General features: G+C 60.0%; 1 protein-coding gene across 1 annotated transcript; it reads right to left on the reverse strand.

Moving 5' to 3' along the window:
* Positions 1 to 1,434: 1,434 nt before the first annotated feature.
* LAMC3 (laminin subunit gamma 3) lies at positions 1,435 to 18,627 on the reverse strand (the record flags this gene model as incomplete). Its single annotated transcript, XM_082295013.1, has 28 exons — positions 18,219 to 18,627; positions 14,185 to 14,489; positions 13,864 to 13,994; positions 12,817 to 12,983; positions 12,253 to 12,441; positions 11,961 to 12,078; positions 11,782 to 11,880; positions 11,430 to 11,566; positions 9,884 to 10,000; positions 9,384 to 9,582; positions 9,078 to 9,194; positions 8,616 to 8,830; positions 7,009 to 7,197; positions 6,682 to 6,927; positions 6,199 to 6,352; positions 5,947 to 6,089; positions 5,687 to 5,865; positions 5,460 to 5,598; positions 4,834 to 5,039; positions 4,485 to 4,561; positions 4,236 to 4,370; positions 3,803 to 3,935; positions 3,534 to 3,695; positions 3,198 to 3,300; positions 2,897 to 3,096; positions 2,618 to 2,764; positions 2,320 to 2,419; positions 1,435 to 1,679 (listed from the first exon to the last, which is right to left on the reverse strand). Exons 1-28 carry the CDS (start codon positions 18,589 to 18,591, stop codon positions 1,435 to 1,437), a joined length of 4,725 nt encoding a protein of 1,574 aa, XP_082151139.1. The 5' UTR covers positions 18,592 to 18,627.
* Between the last annotated feature and the right edge of the window lie 1,186 nt (positions 18,628 to 19,813).

The following is a 19,813-nucleotide window of genomic DNA, read 5'->3' on the forward strand; positions in this document are numbered from 1 at the left end:
TATTTACACCCCCGCAGCTCTGGCACCCCGCTCCTTGGGCAGCTTTTGTGCAGAATTAGAAGGGCAATGGCTTTGTTCTCGGTACCAAACTCCTGTGTTCCTTCCAGGCCACTGGACCCAGCAGAGATGTTGCTGGGGGAATTCAACATCGATGGCAGCAATTTTACATAAATTACACAAGACTTTAGCAAACCTGATTTGCAGCAGTGTGAGCAGAAAAACATAGGTAAAACCGGTTAAAAAATGAAGCAAACTCCAGCCTGGGGACTCATTTCTGGTCTAATGGGAACGACTTCAGCTACCTGGAGTCACAGCATAGCCAGCACAAGATGGGCTGAGCCAGGACCTGGCTTGTCCTGTGGCCCAGCCCACATGGGAGCACAGGGGAACATAAATGCCTTTCCTTTAAAGGCAATACAGCCACTGACCTCTGCCACCCCATGGGAGTGACACAGGCAGGAGCGGGTGTCCAGCTGCTCCCCATCCAGTCCACACTGGCTGCACAGCCTGGTGCCACCAGCCAGCTCCTCTCCAGTGGGACACGTGCTAATGTGGAGCTGTGGGTGCTGCTGCTCTCACACCTCCCTTCCCTGTGTCTATGCCACCCAGCCCCTGGAACTGGTGGCAGTTGGCTGGTTTATAGCCATGTCTGCTGCTATTCAGTAAGCCAAGCAGAGCTGGCTTTGTGGCCTTGTGTTACCCTGGAGCAGGGGAACAGCAAGACCTGAGCTCCTCTCATAGTGAAGCAAGCTGAGGATGCCCCACCTCCCTTCCAGGAGCTGGGTGAGGATCCATCTTTGCCTCTGCTTTGTTTCTGCTCGTTAATTTATCCCTCCCTTTAATTTAGTGAACTCCCTTCCCTTGGGAAGCAGGCGAGCTGTATGCCCTCCGGTGAGCAGCTCTGCCTGGCTTCACTGGGATTCCTCTCTGCACCTCTGTGACCACAGCCCATGAGCGTGACACTGCAGGGTGCTTTGCAGCCAGACCAGCTTCCAGCACGTGTGTGAGAGCCTCTCTTATCTCCTGGGGCAGGAGGGATTGCCGGGCAGTACAGCTTGGGTACATTACGTACTTGGTAAGCTGTCCCTACCCAGTGCACAGTGCTGCGCTGGGAAAGAAGGGATGGAGGATTCTTTGTTCACTCTACAGTGAGAGATCAGCCCTGGGATGGCTCCATATCCTGCACAGAAACATTGATGGTAGGTGGGTGTCCCCCCATGCCGAGGACAGAGGTGGTGGCTGGAGTCACGCTGCAGAGTGCTCAGGATGTGGAGCCTGACCAGGTGTGGAAAAGGACCTGGGGTGTGATACTGTACAGAGGGCAGTGTAAGGAGCAGTGGGAGGGATTGATGCTGGTGAATGTAGAGTGTCCTTCCCTCTGCCATTCCCTGTGGGGGGGGTCACAGAGGGGATGTGGCAGCAGCCAGCGACCTGTCACTTCGAGCAGCTCTCAGGGAGGCTCCGCAAAATGTCCTCCAAGTTCTGCTTGTCAGCCTGGATCTCAGCCAGGTCGCTCTCAAATGCTTGGATCTTCTCCTGCTGCCTCTCTGCCTCCTGCTGCAGCCGGCTGAGCTGGCCGGCCAGGGGTCCCGGCGTGGCCAGGCGCAGCCACAGCTGCTCCAGCTGCAGCCTCCCGGCGCTCAGCACTGCGTCCACCTCTGCGTCCGGCTCCAGGTTACCTGGGCAAGGGGGGAGAGGACATGGATGAGAGCAGAGAGCTGGACAGGAGAGGTTCTGGATGTACTCCATGGCACCAGGCAAACTATAGGGAGTGGGTGCAGCAGGGCATGGAGGCTTTGCAGCTTCTCAGTGATCACAGATAAGCAAACAGAACTGTGGCTCCAGGCAGGGCCTGGGCACTTCTCTCTCTTAAAAATGGATCATGATTTCCACCCTTTTGCAAAATTTCTTGGATGCAAGAGTCCTGGAATGCTCAGAAATATACCCAGATGATCAAAACAGGAAGGGCTGGAGCAAGACCAACCAGCAACAAGGAGCATACTCAGTCTAGCACAGCCCTCAGCTCCAAAGGGATTTTGCCAGCCCTGCTCTCTCTGAGGATCCCAAGGGAGATCAGTGTACCCAGACCAGATATGAGCACACACATTCAGCAAGTCCCAGTTCATTCTTCTTGAGAGTTTTCCTCAAGACATGAGCCTTAAAGAAGCTTTGCTGAGACCATGGGTGATCTCAGCCAAAGGGCACCCAGCTCAGCCTGGATGGCCATCAAGCAGGCGTACCAGTGAGCAGGAGAGCCCTGGCCCCTGAGAGCCCAGCCCTTTCTCTGGAACCTGCACCCCATTTCCCCCCAGGTCTCACCTAGGCTGTTCAGCAGGTTGTTCAGGGTCTCGATGTCTGAGATGAGTGAGCCCCGAGCTTCCTGGAGACTTTTTGCCATCTCACTCACCTCTGACTCCACCTTCCAACAGAGACAGACACCCAGATCAGGGACACCATTGACCTTTGGCTGGATGGCAGAGGAGATCCCAGGAACATCCCCAAGGCATTGTCCCTGCAGCGGAGCTCACAAGCCAGGTTGTTCCCTATGGTTTGGGCTGTGGGCAAAGCTGCTTCCAGGCTCTGGAGGACACAGCCTGCCCAAGGGGACCCAACTGACCTGGTGTGCTTCCTCCAGGTCCCCCCTGAGCTTCTCAGCCACATACTCCTGCTGGGAGAGCTCCCATTGGGTCTCACTGGCATGTGTGGCAAGCTGGCTGGCACGTTTGAGGGCCTGTTTGCTCTCCTGCAGCACAGCCCGTGCCCTCTGCAAAGGGATGGAGATGGGAACAGTCACCTGGGGACACACAGCCCTGCCTGCAGCAGCCTGGCCTCTGTAGGTGACGGCTGCCAGCCTGGCCATGCCCAGCAGCTCCAGCCCACATCCCTCAGCACGGACCTTGGCGCTCTCCTCAGAGATGTGCTTAGCCTCCCCAGCTGTCCTCTGGGCTGTGGTGGAAATAGACAGGGAGTTTCCCAGTGTCTTCTTTGCCTGTTTAATCTTCCTCTGAGCATCCACCATCACTCTGTCCCGCACAGTGGCCATCCTCCTCCTCAGGGCAGCCTGACCCTTCCGATGCCCCAGCACCTTCCTCATGCCTATGGGAACAACCTGGCCATCACCAAACTGCCCACTTCTCCCCTTGTCACCTGGTGAGGGCCAGGTTGTGGCTGGAGATGCTCTGACTGGTGCCTTTTACCTTCCAAGCCGGCCAGGAGGGACTCAGCATCGGAGAGCACAGCTTTTCCTCGAGAGACAGCCATGGTGGCCATGCCATGGGCAGAGCCAGCCTGGTCCCGCAGCTGGGAGAGGAGAGGAGGAGCGAGACTGGGGAGTGGGTGAAGAGCTGCACCCAGCGGGGAAATGTGGGACTCAGCCTGCTCCTGTTTGGCAGGCGAGCTCCTAGGGACATCTGGGAGCCCAAGGGATGATGTATCCCAAAACATCCTCTCCCAGCTCCCTGACTGCACGCATGGTCCCTCCAGTTGCTGGAACAGCAGGGATGGGGCTCCCCATTCAGGTGAGCAGCAATTACCCGCTCAAAGTCACGAGTCCTCTGCAGCTCCAGGTGCAATCCAGCTGCCAGGGTGCGGGATGCCTCCACAGCCTGCTGAGCCAACAGCTCCTGGGCCGCTGCTGCCTGCTCCAGCACTGCCAGGTCCTGTGCCAGGTCTCCAGCCTGCATTGGCAGCACCTGCTGCAGGGTCAGGAATGCCAAGGAGATTATCTCCCAGCTTGGGAGGCAGCAGTAGCAAAGCAGGAGGTAGGGATGCCAGCAGGAGCTGTAGCTTGGGCACTGCTCACCTGCCTCAGAGCAGCCACCTGCAAAAGTCTGTTGGCCAGGTCAGCATGTGCCTGTTCCACAGCTGTCAAAGCTCTCCTGGCCTCTGCCATGCCAGCACCCAGCTCCTCCTGTGCCTGCTGGATTTCCTCATACCTACGTGGACAGGACAGTGCTGTTGGCCAGGGCCCTCTGATCCCTCGAAGGATGGAGAGGACAACTTGAGGCCCTAGACATGGATGTAGCAGGAAATTCTGGGGGCTTTTCCTGAAACCCCCCAGCACGCAGAGCCCTGTCCCTCTGCTTTACAGCACTGTGGTGCAATGAGTTTAAAGGTGCTCAGCACGTGCCTGTTGGGCAGGTGCCAAATCCCCATGACCGAGTCGTGTAACAGGGACCTTGCCAGAGCAAAGGGCTGTGGTGCCCTGCCAGCCCTCCTTGCTGCCAGCCCCTCACCCGGCCTCCAGCTTGCGCTGCGCATCCCGCGGCGCGTTCCCCTCCAGCAGGTTCCGCAGGAGCTCGGAGCTGGCGTTGGAGGCACGCAGTGCTCTCCTGACCACTGCCTCCACCTGTGCCATAGAGTCCTTGTGGCTGCAGGGACAAGGACACCCAAGAGAGGAAATCAGGATTGGCCTCCTGGCAAAGGAGTGGCCCCCCTGCACCCCCGGCTGGGCTGGCAGCCTCCTCTGCCTGTTCAGGTCTTACCTCTGAGACAGAGCCCGAGCCTCCAGTGCCCAGCGGCTCCAGTTTGTGGGCTGCTGTGGGATTTCCTGGGGAATCTCCTTGGAATGCAAACAGCAGCACTGAGACCCCGGCAGGGAGCAGGCGCCCCCAGCCCAGCACCACCAAGAACCTCCCAAAGGGGTGGAGCAAGGAAAATATCTCCTCTTGACTCAGCTGCAAGGAGGGCTATACCCACATGGGGCCCAAGCTTTCCTGCTCACCCACTCTACTGGTCACATCCCACCCCAACAGTCCCTGGGGGGCACATCCCACTGCCCTCCAGCATTGCCACCAGCCTCCTCAGGAGCCCAGGGCTGCTGAGAGCCCCCACCGTGGTAGCCAGGGTGTCCGCAGCATGCAGGATTTCCTGCTGTGCCGACCGCAGCATGGCCCTGATCTCCGACAGCAGGGTGCAGGTCTTGGGGGGTCCGTGATCAGAGCAGCTGGTGGCCCGGCTGGCATTGGTTAGACGGCCTTGTGCAATGTCCAGTGCCCCTGCCAGCTGCCTCACCTGTACCAAGAGGGTGGCCCAGGCACCTGTGGGCAGCACAAGCAGCTCGTTGCCCATTGGGGTTGCTTGGGGCTCCCTGCTTCCCTGTAGGGCTGCCCCATGCCCCAGTCCCCCCCTCACACTACTAATGAGAGGGGAATACAGTCCCTCTGGGTGTTCAGGAATTCAGCACCCAAAGGGCACCCATGTGTTTGTGCTCAGCCCCCAATAATGCCCATCACTGCCTACTCCAAGACTTTAGGGGTGTGAGCATCCCTGCAGTGCTCTGTCTTCCCAAAAAGGTATGTCCCCTCCACTGCCCTCCCCCCAAGTCACCCCATCACCCACACTGAGCCCAGCACTCACCAGGGACCTCCTTGCACCCACCCAGCATGTCACAGCACCCTGAGGGAGCAGAGGGACCCCAGAGGGGTGAAATGGGTGGAAGGAAGGAGAGTCCCCTGTACCTCTCAGGAGGTGTAGGCTGGGCAGCCCATCTCCCCGGGGTGCATCTCCCAGCATGGCAGACTGGCCGGGGTGGGTGTCACAGCCTGGTTTCTGCAGCCATTCCTCCATCTCCTGCAGCTTGGCCTTCAGCCAGTCAGCCTGCGGGCACAACACAGGGGGACGTGGGGACAGTGGGGCGATGCAGGGGTGGGGTGCTGTGCCTGCCTCAGCACTGCACAGGCTGTACCTCGTCCTTCACCAGCCCGTAGCAGGCAGGACACTGCTGGCAGCGGGAGCTCAGCGGGTCAAGGAAGAAGTTGACCTCGCACCGGTCACACTTGTAGCCCACAAAGCCGGGGTGGCAGAGGCAGGTGCTGTTCTCGTGGCACTGAGGGGTGACGGAGCCCAGCGGGGAGCAGTTGCAGGCTGCAGTGGTGGCAGAAAGGTGTCATGCTGTGGCTGCCAGCCCTGCTTTAGGGACAAAGATGCAGTCCCCATCCCCATTACCTCGGCAGCCCCTGGCAGAGAAGCCAAAGAAGCCATGCTGGCATCGATCACATTTCTTCCCCGTGACACCCGGTTGGCAGGAGCACTGCCCTGTCAGCACGTGGCATCCGCTCTCCCGCGCCCCTGTTGGGTGGCACTCACAGCTGGCACGAGAAGTGGAGGGTTGTGAGCAGGCAATCAATGCAGAGACCAGAGCTGGGAGCATGGAGCCACATGCTGTCCCCTGGCAGTCCCATGCCGTGCCCCACATACCTCTTGCACCCCACGGCGGGCTCCAGGCCGTAGTAGCCAGGCTGGCACTGCCCACAGGATCTGCCTGTCACATGTGGGAGGCAGTGGCACTGGCCTGTGCCAGGATCGCAGCCCTCCAGCCTCGGGTCTGAGCCGTTGGGGTTGCAATCACAAGCTATGGGAGACAAAACAGCTCTTAAATCCCTGCATGGGGCTGGTGGATAGGACTGCAGGAATGGGGCCACTGAGGCTGAGCTCCTGACAACGTGGACAGCCACGCTCCCCCATCAAACAGGACTCCAAGAGAATGAGCCCCTGCAGGCCAGAGTATCTCTGGGGAAGGATGGCAGTGGAGCAAGAGGGCAAAGGACATTCTGGAACACTTGGGGATAACCTGAACCATCCATCACCCCTAAACCTGCTGGGCATCCCCTTCCACCCTCTGCCTCCACTGCTGGGAGGATTTTTGGCTGCAAGTGAGCTCTCCCCGGGGCCTGTACGTACGTGCACACTTCCCAGCAGGGCTGGGAGCCAGCGCATCCCCGTAGAAGCCCGGCCGACACCTCTCGCAGTGGTCGCCCATTGTGTTGTACAGGCAGCGCAGGCATCGGCCAGACACGGGGTCACAGTTCCCCACGGCATTGAGATCCACGTTCCCGTGACACTGGCAGGGCTCACAGGGATGCACGGGCCCTTTCTGCCCCAGGGGGTCCCCGAAAAACCCGTCATCACAGAGCTCACAGCGTTTTCCTAGGGAGGATAAAAAGGTGGGGAGGATCCAGCCGTGCCGACGCTGCCCACAGCCCCTGTGCCCGCCCACCCCCGCCTCACCTCTCTGCCCCGGGGGGCAGTGGGTGCAGACCACCTCCCCAGTGCCGGGCACCTCGGTGCAGGGCGAGCGGCCGGGGCAGGGGCAGGGCTTGCAGTCATCAAAGAGCCCTCGGAAGGGGTTGCCATAAAACCCGGGGCTGCAGCGCTCGCAGGAGGGACCCTCTGTGTTGTGTAAGCACTGGCAGTGGCCTGCGGGGAGGAAAACGGAGCTGAGGGTCTGCGAAAACCCACCCCCGGATAACAGCAGGGACTGCGGGAGGGGTAGAGAGCCCGGCTCTGAGCACGGCAAGAGGGATGTGCAGCTCCAGCCAAGGGGTTGCACATCTCCAGCCAGTACTCAGGACGTTTTCTCTCCCTGCCCTGTCTTTGCTCAAGGGAGAAGGTTTTGGAGGGGACACGGGGCCGCAGCGACGCAGGGGCGAGGCAGCGCTGGCACAGACAGCACCGTCAATGCGTGCGGAGGCTGCCGGCGCCTGCCGTAATCCTCAACACATTTCTCAGCGTCGAGGCGCGTCCTTTCCAGCCTGTCTTGGAAAACACAAGCAGCCGGCCCGGCACCCACCGGGGAGCAGCTCCTCCAGAGCGAGCCGAGCCGGTGAGTCAGCCTTCCGAAATCGGCTGTGAGGAGGAGAGGGAGGAAGAGGAGGAAGAGTGCTCAAGGAACCCCCCACCTCCAGGCAGATGCTCTGATTCGCTGGAGAGAGAGGAGCCGGGGGAGGATTTCCCCCCATGTTTTGTGGGGTCGGGTCATACCAGGAAGGCTGCGCGGGAGGGGGTGTTATTTCATTTTCCCCACATCCAGGCAGAGTCAGACGATGGAAAAGAAAGAAAAAACGGGTGGCAGGAAGAAGTGGAAAAATAAACTAAAGGAAGTGCGCGGGCTGGCAGCGCCCAGGCCGGAACATCAAAAGCCTGGCCCCATCCCTGGGGATTGTGCGGTCGGCAGCGCCAGCCCCGGCTCTGCGGGATGAGGGCGGGTTTGCAGAGCTGCCGCCGTGCTTCCGCGGGCAGGGCAAGGGCATTCGCCGAGCACTCTGCCTCCTTCAGCCCTCTCCATCCCGGCCGTACATCATTGCTGCTCCGCACGGAGAAGAACCAGCCACCGACGGCTTGGGCTGGCAGCACACAAGAGCTGGCTCCTCTGGTGTCTTCCCTCAAGCCCGGCACCGCTGTTTTCCTGCTTTTTTTCCTTGTTTCTCTGCTCAGGTGCACCCTCAGTTTGCAGATTCCAGAGCTGTGCCCAGTCCTGCTCCTCTCATCGGGCTGTCTGTGAGACCAGCCGAGCAAAACCCTCTCTGCTGCCCTGACCCCTGCTCCCCCACTCCTCTGAGGACCAGCACCCTTCCCTTCTCCTCCTTAAAGGTCATAAAGCATTATGAAAAATGCTCCTCTAATTATAAATTACCACCGTTATTGCACTTCATTAATTATCTCTGTCTTTGCAGTTACGAACCCTGTCCCTACAACCACCCAAGCAATTCAGTTTGCAAATTTTGGGAACCACAGCCTCACCAAGGGTTTCCAGCTTGCCTCAGAACAAGCAAAGACATGGATTTGTCACCCATGCATGGAGGGGCAGGTGAGTGGAGGGGCCGTGGGGTGCACACCTGTGAGGGGGTGACAGTCCCCATGCTGGTTGCAGGTGCAGGGCACGCAGCTGACGAAGGAGCCGCCAAATGGGATCTCCCTCTTGAATCCAGGTGCACAGGACTGGCAGAACTGCCCGGTGTATCCCGTGGGACACGTGCATTCCTCCACCCAGCCTGCCCGTGTGCCCGGCCCGGGATGAGCAGACGTGAGCTGGACCTCGCTCAGGAACAACCTGCCTGCGAGAGGGGAGAGCGGTGTGGGAATGGGATGCTGCATCCCCTGCTTGTTCTGAAACGCTGCAGACAGGCACAGGAGACCCCAAAATACATCCTTGAGAGCCCGGGGGTGTTCACAGAGAGGAGGCAGCCCCTGTCCCAAAACACTGCCTACAATCCCTCTCGTCCCCGAGAGCCTGATGCTGCTTCGGTGTCTTTAGTCCCACCCCAGTTTGGTCCCCATGGGATGTTTCGTGGAGCCACCCACCTCTCCCAGGGCCGCGGCTCATGCGGAGGCGGAGGGCAGTCAGGTTGGAGAGCAGGCGCTGGAAGCTGAAGGCTGACAGCAAAGGCTCCGCACCCTCCTCTGCCTCGTGCAGCCTGTTGGAGAGGGAGTGTGGGAGGCACGACAGGGCCAGCCTGAGCCAGGTGCTGCAGGACAGCTTGGCCCCTGACTGGGACCCCCCCGAGGGGGACAGAGAGTGGGGCTGAACCAGTGGGGCAGCCCAGACAAATCAGACACTGCGCCCTAAACTCCACCGAGGCTTCCCAAAACGCTGTGATGGGTACCTGAAGGAGACAGCCTGCTTTCCATGCTGGGGCTGGCTCTTGCTGCTGGACATGGTGATCTCCATCCCCTCACCCTCCAGCACCAGCTGGACCTGAAGCAGGGGCACCCTGGTTTCTGTTCGTGTCCCATTCTCCTCCACTCCCAGCAGCAGGGACAGGAGCTGCCCATAACTGAGGCGCTGGTTCTGCAGAAACTTCTCTGTGAGGGGAGAGAGGAGCAAAGCCTGTAGGACATGGAGGCACCAGCTCTGCCAGTGCAGTCCTATTCCCACCAGCACCATCAGGAGCCACAGTCACCCTCCTGGAGTGGTCCCAGCTCCAGCCTGCCCTCCTGGGATCCTGGTCCACCGTTCCAATACCCCCCACTGTCTTCTGCTATAGAAACATGCTCAGCTCTGGAATGGAACCCAGCACCTCCTGCACCAGTGTAGCAGCAGGATGAGAGCACCAGGGGGTCCTCACAGCAGAGCAGCCCCCCAGGGACCCAGCACACACAATACCTGGTGCAAGAAAATCCACTGGCTCCTCTCCATCCCACTCAGTGATGATCTCCCCGCCAGCCCAGCGCAGAGGCAGGTCTGTGGTGCCTGGAGTTGTGGCAGCCCAGCCCTCCAGCCCTGTGTGACAGCACACAGTGACAATGCACAGCTAAGGGAGCAGTGAGTCCCCGCCAGCACAGCACCAGCTGGGAGCTGCTTTCAGGGGCTCTGTCCCTCCTCCCAACGCTCTCTCGAGCCTTGAAAGGGGCCAGCACTTTGTAACACCCTGCTCCACTTGGGGTCTGTGCTCTCATGCACTGTAAGGTGGACTTAATCACCCCTCATCTGTTTATTTTCTTAGATTTGGAGGAAATTATTATCTTTAAACATTTGCCCCCCTGCCTGTGCTGCCATTCTAACATTACTGTGGCCTGGCGAGCACAGGAAGCCTGAGGAGAGATGCTGGAGAAGCCCAGAAGAGATGGGGCGTAATTGCATTAAGTTGGTTTCCTTAAGAAACCAGTTAAACTCCCCCCCACTCCCCAGGGTTAGTTATTTATTCCAGCCCTGCAGGACAAACACTTGGAAATCTCTCAAGTGGGTTGTGCTCTGTTATTAAATCATCCCCAATTTGGACTCTTTCACCCAATATAAGATAATTCCATCTGATCCACCTCCACTGTGGACTGGGAAGTGTTTTGGGGAGCGGGGCTTTAGGAGGGTGCCGTGGTTGCATCTCAGCTCAGAGATTGCCAAACCAGTCCCCAAAGGAGCAGCCCCAAATTGGCTGCGTGGAGGGTGGAAAAAAAGACTCGGTTTAAAGCCTGGCTCAGTCTCAAGGCCGTGGAAGACATTCCAGCAGCGCAGCAATTGGCAGCGCGGTTTAACATCAATTAGGATCCACCCGTGCCTGGCGCATTCGCATCCATCTGGGAACAGGCGAGGCAGAGCGGGGTGCGTGCCGTGGGTGCCCGTCCCTGCGGGGCGCGGCGGGGGGAGGCTGCGGGGTCCCCGCGGCGGAGCTGCACACGCCGGGATGCGCGGCAGATGGCAGGGTTTCCCCGAGCATCCCGCACGCATCCAGCCCTGCCAGCGCAGCCCTGCCAGCAGCCGGGCAAAAGCATCCCACCCCGCTCTCCCAGCCGCACTGTCACATCCCAGCCGAGGATGGGAAGAAAAGAGAATAATTGGGAATGTTCCCAGCAGGCTCCATCCTATTATTTTATATCTTTCCGGGCTGATTTTTAGTGCCCTGCAGTCCCTGGTGTGGCAGAATGTCCATGCCTGGCCCCGCAGCCCTCCCTGAGCCATGCACAGCCCCAGGAGCCGGTTGGCATGGAGGGATGCCACGGGGAGTCACGGAGAGCCTGTCCCCACGGAGCTGGGCCAGAAGCAGGTGTTTAACAGTGAAACAGGGGCAAGCCAGAGAAAACCCTCTCCACCCATCACCACCAGTTAGCTCCAAAGGGGGATGCTCAGCCGCAAAGAAGGACATTCAGCCACATCCTTCCCAAACTTTTTTGGCTGAAATTGGCAGGGCTGTGCCCCGGGTCTGCGGGGGCAGTACCTTGGCTGAAGTCGGAGCGGATGTGAGTCTCCTGGTAGCCATCTGCCGCCCTGCAGGCTCTGGAGTGGCCGTAGCAGAAGCAGCTGGTGCAGCCGACAGGGTTGTGGGGCTGCAGGTTAAACCAGCCCGGCTGGCACCTGGGCACAGGGAGGAGTATGTGGCACAGGGCAGGCAGAGCTGCAGGGAACCACGGCAGTGTCCCGGGGTGGGACACTAGTGACAGCTCCTTGTGAGCCCGGTCCCAGAGGTCCACAGGAATGCGGCCCCACAACCCTGCCACCAAATCCTAGCATTGCCCCAAGACTGGAGAGGGACAGTGTTCCTGTCCCCATGCCAGGGCCATGGTGCTTACCTGTTGCACAAGTGCCCCTCCACCCTCTCCTTGCAGGTGCAGTGCCCTGTGTTGGGATCGCAGGTGCCCACGCTGCCTGAGGGGTCACAGGTGCAGGGTCTGGATGGGGTGAGATGAAGGCAGGAGGTGAGCTCCTCTCCCATCCCGCTGCTCCTGCCCAGGGTCTGGCTCCTCCTCACCTGCAGCCACCTTCGCTCAGGCTGTGGTAGCCGTCCTTGCAGCGCTCACACTTCCAGCCCGTCACGTTGGCTTTGCAGAGGCAGGTTCCCGAGTTGTCGCACTGGGGCTGCAGGGAGCCTGTGGGGACCCCGGCCAGCCCTGAAGCTCAACCCCAGCAGGAGAGAGACACAGGACGGGGAAGATGGGGGAATCCCGAGCAAGGGAGAACCCACCAAAACCATCCCTCCCAGCAAACTCCAGCTGGGGCAGTAGTTTTGCGGCCGGAGCCCGGCTGGGAGCAGCCCCACGCACCTGCGGGGTGGCAGTGGCAGGGCTGGCAGGCTCCCTGCGGCTCCCAGCGGTAGTAGTTTTGCCTGCAGCTCTCGCAGTGAGGCCCGGCCGTGTTGTCGCGGCAGTTGCGGCAGTGTCCCCCGTGCCCGCTGCGCCGGAACAGCTCCGGGTCATAGAAGCACTCCTCGGAGCGGCCGCTGCAGTTGCAGGCTGGGGGAGAGGCAGGAGGATGGGTGAGGACCTGGCGGGCACTGGAGGTTACGACAACCTCCTGTGGGGTCGGATTTGCCAGAGGGACCCCTTGGCTCAGCAATGAGAGCTTTCGGCAATGCTTCTGCGCTTGGAAGCAGAGGTGGGTGCAGCACCGTGCCCGGAGCAGATGGCTGCACTCGTGGGGTAAAGGGAATGGGGAGCACTCGGGGTGCTGCTGTGAAGGGGATCCCTGGGGTACAAATCCTCCCTCCCTCCCAAAATGGAGCAGGTGCAGGAAGGGCAGGAGGTGCCAGGTGAGCCGATGCAGCACCAGCGCAGCCCATCAGGGCCAGCCACTGCTGCGGCCACGGAGCCAGCCCGGGGGATACTCACGGAGGCACTCGTTGGCAGCCTCGGCCGTGCCCCGCGCCCAGGGCCGGTCCTGGTAGAAGGGCTGGCAGCGCTCGCAGTCGGTGCCGGCCGTGTGGTGCTGGCACACACAGAGCAGCTGCCCGGCCTCGTCCGGCGCGCACTCGCTGGCGTGGCCGTTGCATTTGCACCTGCGGCGAGACCCCGGCGCGGGGGAGCCGCTCTGAGCACCCGTGTGGGCAGCAGCAGCAGTGGGGCGGTGCCCAGGCTGTGCAGTGTGTGACCCTGCTACCGGGCTGGCTGTGGGGTGAAAGCTGCCCAGGCTGTGCTGGCCTTGAGGCCGCCCATCGTGTCCCCGAGGCGCTCCCAGCCTGGCCAGTCAGGAGGTCATACACCGAGGGTGGTCCCCGCTGACCGCTCCAGCTGCTGACCCCGGAGGTGGGACAACAGCTCCAGGTCTGCCGGCTGGCTGGGAGCTGTTCCAGCCCCGCTGCCTGGGGCAGACAGTGCTCTCAGGGATGGGGAAATTTTCCACTTGTCCCAGCTGGAGAAGGACATGTGCAGCACAGCCCATGGGCAGCACCAAGTCGGTGCTACCTGCATCTCTATCCCATATCTGCTGCCCTTTCCCACTGGCAGCTGTTCCAGCTTCTCTGCCTGTGGCCATGCTGACTCCAAGCTCCTCCACCAGCCTCTGCAGCTTCAGGTCATCTTTCCACTAGAACCCCAGGACTCCCCATCTGCAGTGCCCAGGGACCAGCAGGGTCACAGGAGGAGCAACACGAGCCGCAATGCTATTAAAAGCCATTGGGCTGGGAGGGAACAAAGCAAATAGAGCTGGTGGCACACAGAGTGGGCTAGTGGGGAAAAGACAACCTTTCTGCACAGCTGTGAGGGGCCCAGGTTTAATCACCCATCTCTGCACTTCCAGCTCCCGCGTACACATGGCAGAAGCCACATCTGAGCAGCTTGCCCCAAAATCACAATTCAGACAAGACTGAGGTGGGGAGCAGCTGCCCCAGTCCTACAGCCCCAAGAAGGTCTCCATACTCCTGTCTGGCTGACCCTCACCTGCCACCAACAGAGAAGTCGGATATGGCATAGTAGTACGACTGCAGCACCTTGGGGTCCTTGAAGATGTCGTCCCCAAATGTGTTGAGCCGGTTCAAGGAGATGAGCAGGTCAGTGACTGTCACCCACTCCTGCAGGGGACATGGGGAAGGCCCCTTGGTGGAGAGGTCTGGGCCACCAGCTCCCACCCCAACCAGGACACATCCTGCACCTTTTCAAGCAGGAATGCAGCACATCACCAGCACTTTTAACCCGGGTGGGTGTAATAATGCCCTTGATCCCAAGGGTCCATACCCCCCCCCCCCCCCGCTCTGGTGATACCTGCAGCACGGGGCTTCCATCAAAATTGTAGGCGCTGGGCCGTCCCTCCAGGGTGGAGAAAGCCACATTGCCCCCGCTCAGCGGGGAGATGTCACTGAACTCGTCGCTGCAGAAGGCCACCTGCTCGTCCTCGCCCGGCCGCAGGTACTGCCGCGGCCGCTTCCCGTAGGTCTTCAGGCAGGATGCGCTGTAGAACTGGAAGGGCACCCAGGGCCCCTCGGTGTGGCTGCGCTTGTAGATGGCGAAGCTCTCGGGGCGGCTGGTGTGGAACTTCAGCCGCACGTAGGTGATCTCGTAGGCTTTGCCTGGGGACAGACCCACCATGCTGTGATCCTCTGCCTGCCACCTGATGGGCACCACAGCCTGAATTATACCAGCAGCATCCTGTGGCACCCACCACAGCTATAAACAGAGAAATCACCACCCAGCTGTCCTTAACCACCTCCTCCTTGGTGCAGCCCAAACCTTGTCCAGATCCAAACTGGCTCTCACCCCAATGCAGTGCCCACCCCTTGTGTGGGTACCCTGGGTGGGTTGCATGGGTGAGGAGCAGTTCCAAATCCAGGCTCTATCCAGCAGCTGTGCGGCAGAGTTAGGCACACAGCACTGAGAGCAGCCCCAGGGCAGTGGTGCTGCAGGGGTGGAGAGTTGGAAAGGGTCAAGGCCAATCCCTTCCCAGGGAGCTGCATGCCAGGACCCGGCCTCACTTCCATCTTTGCTGGGCTGAAGACAAAGAGAGGCCACCAATCCCTGGGGCATCCGGCGAGCTCTGAAAGAGCTTGAAAGAATTAGCAGAAAGGAAAAGAGAAAACACCAAAGTGAACATCAGACCCACTTAATTTCCAGAGATGAAGGACCAGCTCAAAGCCCGGATTGCTCCATAACAGCACCACTCCTGACAGCACAAAACAATTAGCTGCAAGGTTTTGGCTTTATTTGAAAAGATAATGAGTTGGGAATGTTAGAGGGGTTATTCCGGGACTAGGAAAACAAGCCTTTAATTGGGCCCATATGAATACTGTCGCGTATGTGCTGCGACTTTGCTGCGGGGGAGCCGAGGCAGCCGGCTACCAGCGCTGGGAAAAGCAGCTGCATCCCATCAGGGATGCGGGAAGTGCCCGGCAGAGTGCCTGGAGAGGGGAACTGACCCACTCCCAGCCCACCCGGAGGTGACGAGGGCTAAGAAGGAGCTGCAGCTGGGCTGTCCCACCCTCGGCTTGTGCCTCTCCCTTCCCTCTGGGACCACTCGGGGCTGGTGACAGCGGGAGTGCCCCTGTCCTGCACCCCGAGCAGGGGGGACGCCTGGCAGGCGCCGGTTCCCAGACAGTGCGGTCCCAAGGGGGATGGCTACCAAAACAGCGAGGTCGGGGCCGTCACCTCCCGGAGCAGTTTCCTCTGGGAGAGGAAGGGAACGCAGTGCTGTGTCAATAAACCGCCCCTGCCCCAAGCGGCCCCGCGTGAGGGGAGGGGACAGCCAGGCTGGGGGAGCCCCATTTCGGTGCCCCCAGCTAGGATGGAGGAGATTCGCTTTTCTGAGGAATTGTTATGAAGGAGTGTGTGCTTTTCCTAGACAGGCTTTTTAATCAGCCAATTTCTCCTCAAGAAAAAAAAAAGATGCAGAAAATAACCCAGGCTGGTTGTCTCCTCTTTGCTGCTCAGGTGTGACATGTCCTAAAGCAAGATGTGCTGCAGGGCAGTGATGCTGGGAAGGGTGCACAGGCAGGACCAGGACCCCTGGGTGCTCTCCCAGCTGTGCTGTCACCTAAACAAAATGTGCACCTGCCTCCCCCAGAGCCCAGACTGCAGCTTCTGCTGCTCTGAGGCTCCAAGAAGAGGATTTTGGAGAGGAGAAAACAAGTATGTGGGACAGTCATGTCACCTACATGTCCTGTCATCTCTAGCCCTGCCAAACCTCAGCTCCGGGCTCTCATCCCACAGGAAAATCAGAGTCAGAGTCACAGACACAGATACTGCCTGATCTAGACACTCCAAAATGAGCCATTGGCATACAGATTGCTTCCTGAGGAGCCCTGGTGCCTGTTGCCTTTGCAAGCCGCGGATATTTTGGGTTCCTTCCTGACGTCTGACAGGGCAAATGCGAGAGCTGTGGACACTTGGGATAATCGACCAGCTGCAAGCCCAATGCACCATAACAGCATGGCTGGGACCTCACGGGGAGGAGAGATTTAAAGGAGCATAATCTAATTAACGCCAATCAACAACACACAGGTAAACACAGGTCTTGTCCAAGTCATCCCATGTCTTATTTAATAAGCTCCCCAGGTAACCACACTGGAGAACACACAAGAGGTGTGACTGAGCAAGACAGACAGGCTGGAGGGACACACTACATGGTTTGAAACACCCAATTACTCGGTAGAGCTCCAGAGCAAGAACTCAGCCCAGGCCGCATTCTGGGGGACTGCGAGGGCCAGTTGGGCTTTTCCTGCTTAACCCAAGTGAAAGCATTGGGGCAGCAATAAAAAAGCCTGTGGCTGGGACAAGAACAGGGCCCAGCAACTGTGGGAAAGGTCAGACAATGATGTGCCAAGCACCAGAATGGTACTTTTTAGCATGGCAAGATATAGGAGCCATGCAGGAAGAAGGGTACAGCTGCAGGGGATGCTCCAGCTCACAAAGGGCTATAGGGAGAGGCTGAAGGATGAGCTCGGTGCAGTGCTATAGCCTTGGCTCTGTTAACAGAGACAGACACAGCAGGGCGGCCACAGGGACTGGATTCCACAGAAACCCGAGTGTGGGGTCCAAGAGGGACCACAGAGGAGCCAGGGAAGAGCTGGAATAAGGACAGAGACTGGGAAGGAAGCCGCGGGGCTTGCAGAGCCCGCACATGTCGCTGTGCCGAGCTGGGACTGGTGGCCACAAAGTTGCCCGGCGGCAGCTGGCTCAGCCACACAGGCTGCATTCGGGTGGTCTGTGCCCCGGGTCACACACGAACGGATTCGGGACAATCTGACAGCCCGAGTTAGGTGGACAACAGGCCGGCAAATCCTCCCTGTCAGGGCTGGCAGGAGCAGGGAGTGAGGATGGCAGGCTCCTCCGGCACCGCTCCTCCGTGCCCGGCGGGGAGCCCAGCCCCAGCCCGGGGACAGGACCAGATGTCCGCCCGCTGGCAGGGGGCTGGGAAAGCAGCGACCTCCACCCAGCCGGGCAGCTCCCGCGTCACTGCCGGGGCAGGCACGGACCCTCCACCGTCACCCCGACCCCGCTGGGTCCCACCAGCACGGCTCCGTGCCACACCGACACTCGGCTGTCCCCTCGCCACGCTCGGCTGTCCCCTCACCAGCTCCAGCCGCAGCCCCTCCACTACCCGCCTTCGGCATGCAGATGGCAGGAGACTGCAGAGAATGAAGATTTTACAGCGCTGGCCAACAGCCAGCAGAGTTTAGATGGCAGGAAAATGTTATAAAACCTTTTTAAAATGCCAGGCATGCCCCTTGGGTTTAAGTACCCTCTAAGTGGGCGGCTTGCACAGTATTTAAAACACAGAGGGTCGGATGCCAGCTGGGGAAACCTACTGGGGGTTGCACGATGTGTCTGGAGCTCTGCACGCTGAAACATCCCAGGCACCCTGAGCAACGCACGGGGGTGAAACAGGAGGGGCTTGGCACCCATGGTAGTCACCCTCCCCGGGCAAGGCTCTCCCCAGGGTAGGAACCATCTGCCTCCTGCTCTGCAGGCTTCCAAAATCAGTAAAAAGCAGCCTGGGGTGAAGGGGAGAGCAGGCACTCCGGGCATGGCTGCCTGGGAAGCACAGACAGGCACAGCTTCTGGCATCCTGGGGCTCGGCTGATGGACAGGGCAGACCCTCCCCGAGTGCTTTCAGGGCTTTGCAGAGGGCAGCTCCCTCCATACACCCCCTAAAAAGCCCTGGGGAGGATCCTGTCCTTAATCCAGCACTGGCAGCAAGAGCTACAGGATTCAGGAGCATCCACCCCCATCTCTGCCCCCTGATCTCGATGCACCCACAGCCGGTGCCCTCCACCGACCCCGCCAGGGCTCCTGCTGGTACTTACCCAGGTGCAGGGTGATGTTGACAGAGTTGGGGTACTGGATGCCAAAGGCCATGGACTGGCTCTGCCACCAGGTGCTCTCCTCCTGGCTGTGGAAGTCGGTGAGGAAGGAGGCGTTGTGGTGGCGCCGGGGGTCGCTGGCGTCGCAGCGGTGGCACAGGGCGCTGGCGTGGTGGGTGCCCATGTGCAGGCAATAGTCCTCCGGGGGCGACCCGCACGTGTTGGTGGCCCGGGCGGCCCGGCCGAAGGCGGCGTTCTCGAAGACGGGCATGCAGCGCCGGGGCTGCCCCCGGGGGTCCCAGCAGGGGGACGAGCCCCCCGCCCCCAGCCCCAGCCCCAGCAGGGCCAGCAGGCAGAGCCCGGGAGGCCGTGCCATGCCGGAGCTCTCCTGGCTGGACTCTGAGCCTCCTCTGGACGGCAGGGCGGCAGCAGGCGGGACGGGATGGGGTGGGATGGGACGGGACGGGTCCCTGTACCCGGCACCTCCTCTCGCTCCGAGGTCCATCTTGTGGAAGCTGCTGGGAATGTCGGAATATTCGTACATGAGCCAGAGCTGTGGAGTTCGGGATCCCCGCAGGCCATCCCAGTCGCCAGGCCGTGGGGATGGGACCATCCAGTGCTCCATCTCCAAAGCATCTCCTTTACTTTGTGGATTGGGGATTTGCATCTTCAGCTGCGTGGATGTAGCTGAGCTCCTCCATTTCTCAGCCCTGGGAATGAGCTTGTGGTGGGGAACATACCTCACGTAAGGCTTTTTCCTCAAATTGATGGGGGTCACCACTTTTCTTGCAGCCCCAAAATGAAGAGGGGATTAGGGAAAGGCTTTGAAAGGATTCAGCACCCTCTTCTCCCCCACACTGATTTATGGGGCATTGATTGCCCTCCCACTCACACCAACCTGCCTGGGTTGTGGGTCTGTGACACCCCCAATGCCTCCACACCAGCACCCTCGAGTGGGGGTCCCATCCCTGCCTGTTGCCGTGAGCCAGCCCAGTCGCCTGGACCCAAGCGAGGGCACATTCCTGTGGAGGCATCTCCATGGGGTGGCAAAACCACATCACCACCAGACCTCATTAGCAGCTCTCAGCTAATGCTAATTATAGTCGTTCTCAGGGAAATCCCTCTGGGGACCACGGCACCCTCCAGATTTGGCCCATGGGGGCAGGACAGCGACAACAAACAGGGGGAGAGGCAGCCTGGCACGGTGCCATGCCCCTGGGCAAACCCTGACCCCACAGGACTCTGCAAAAGTGGGATGCACAGGGGAACTCTGCCCCTAACCCCCACACCGCTTCACTGAGCTGCCCACGGGGGCCCTGGAAACTTAGTCCTCATTTATAATTTAAGCTCCCTTCCTCCCCTTCCCTTCTACTCTTATTTATTTTATTCTCCTTCCCTGTACACACTGCGGGAGAAAGCACCAGAGGGGAGCTGTGAATCAGAGTCCTGGGCAGCGGCTCCCGCAGCAGCGCCGTTTCAAAGCCCCATTATCATATATTGACCCAGGCTCTGACAGCCAGAGCCAGCTCCGCTGGGAAGGGTGAATTTCCCAGCATTGAGGAGCAGTGCAGCAGCTGCCTGGGAGTAGGCGGCCAGTG

The sequence above is a fragment of the Coloeus monedula genome (assembly GCF_965178545.1).
Source record: "Coloeus monedula genome assembly, chromosome: 21".
Lineage (NCBI taxonomy): Eukaryota > Metazoa > Chordata > Aves > Passeriformes > Corvidae > Coloeus > Coloeus monedula.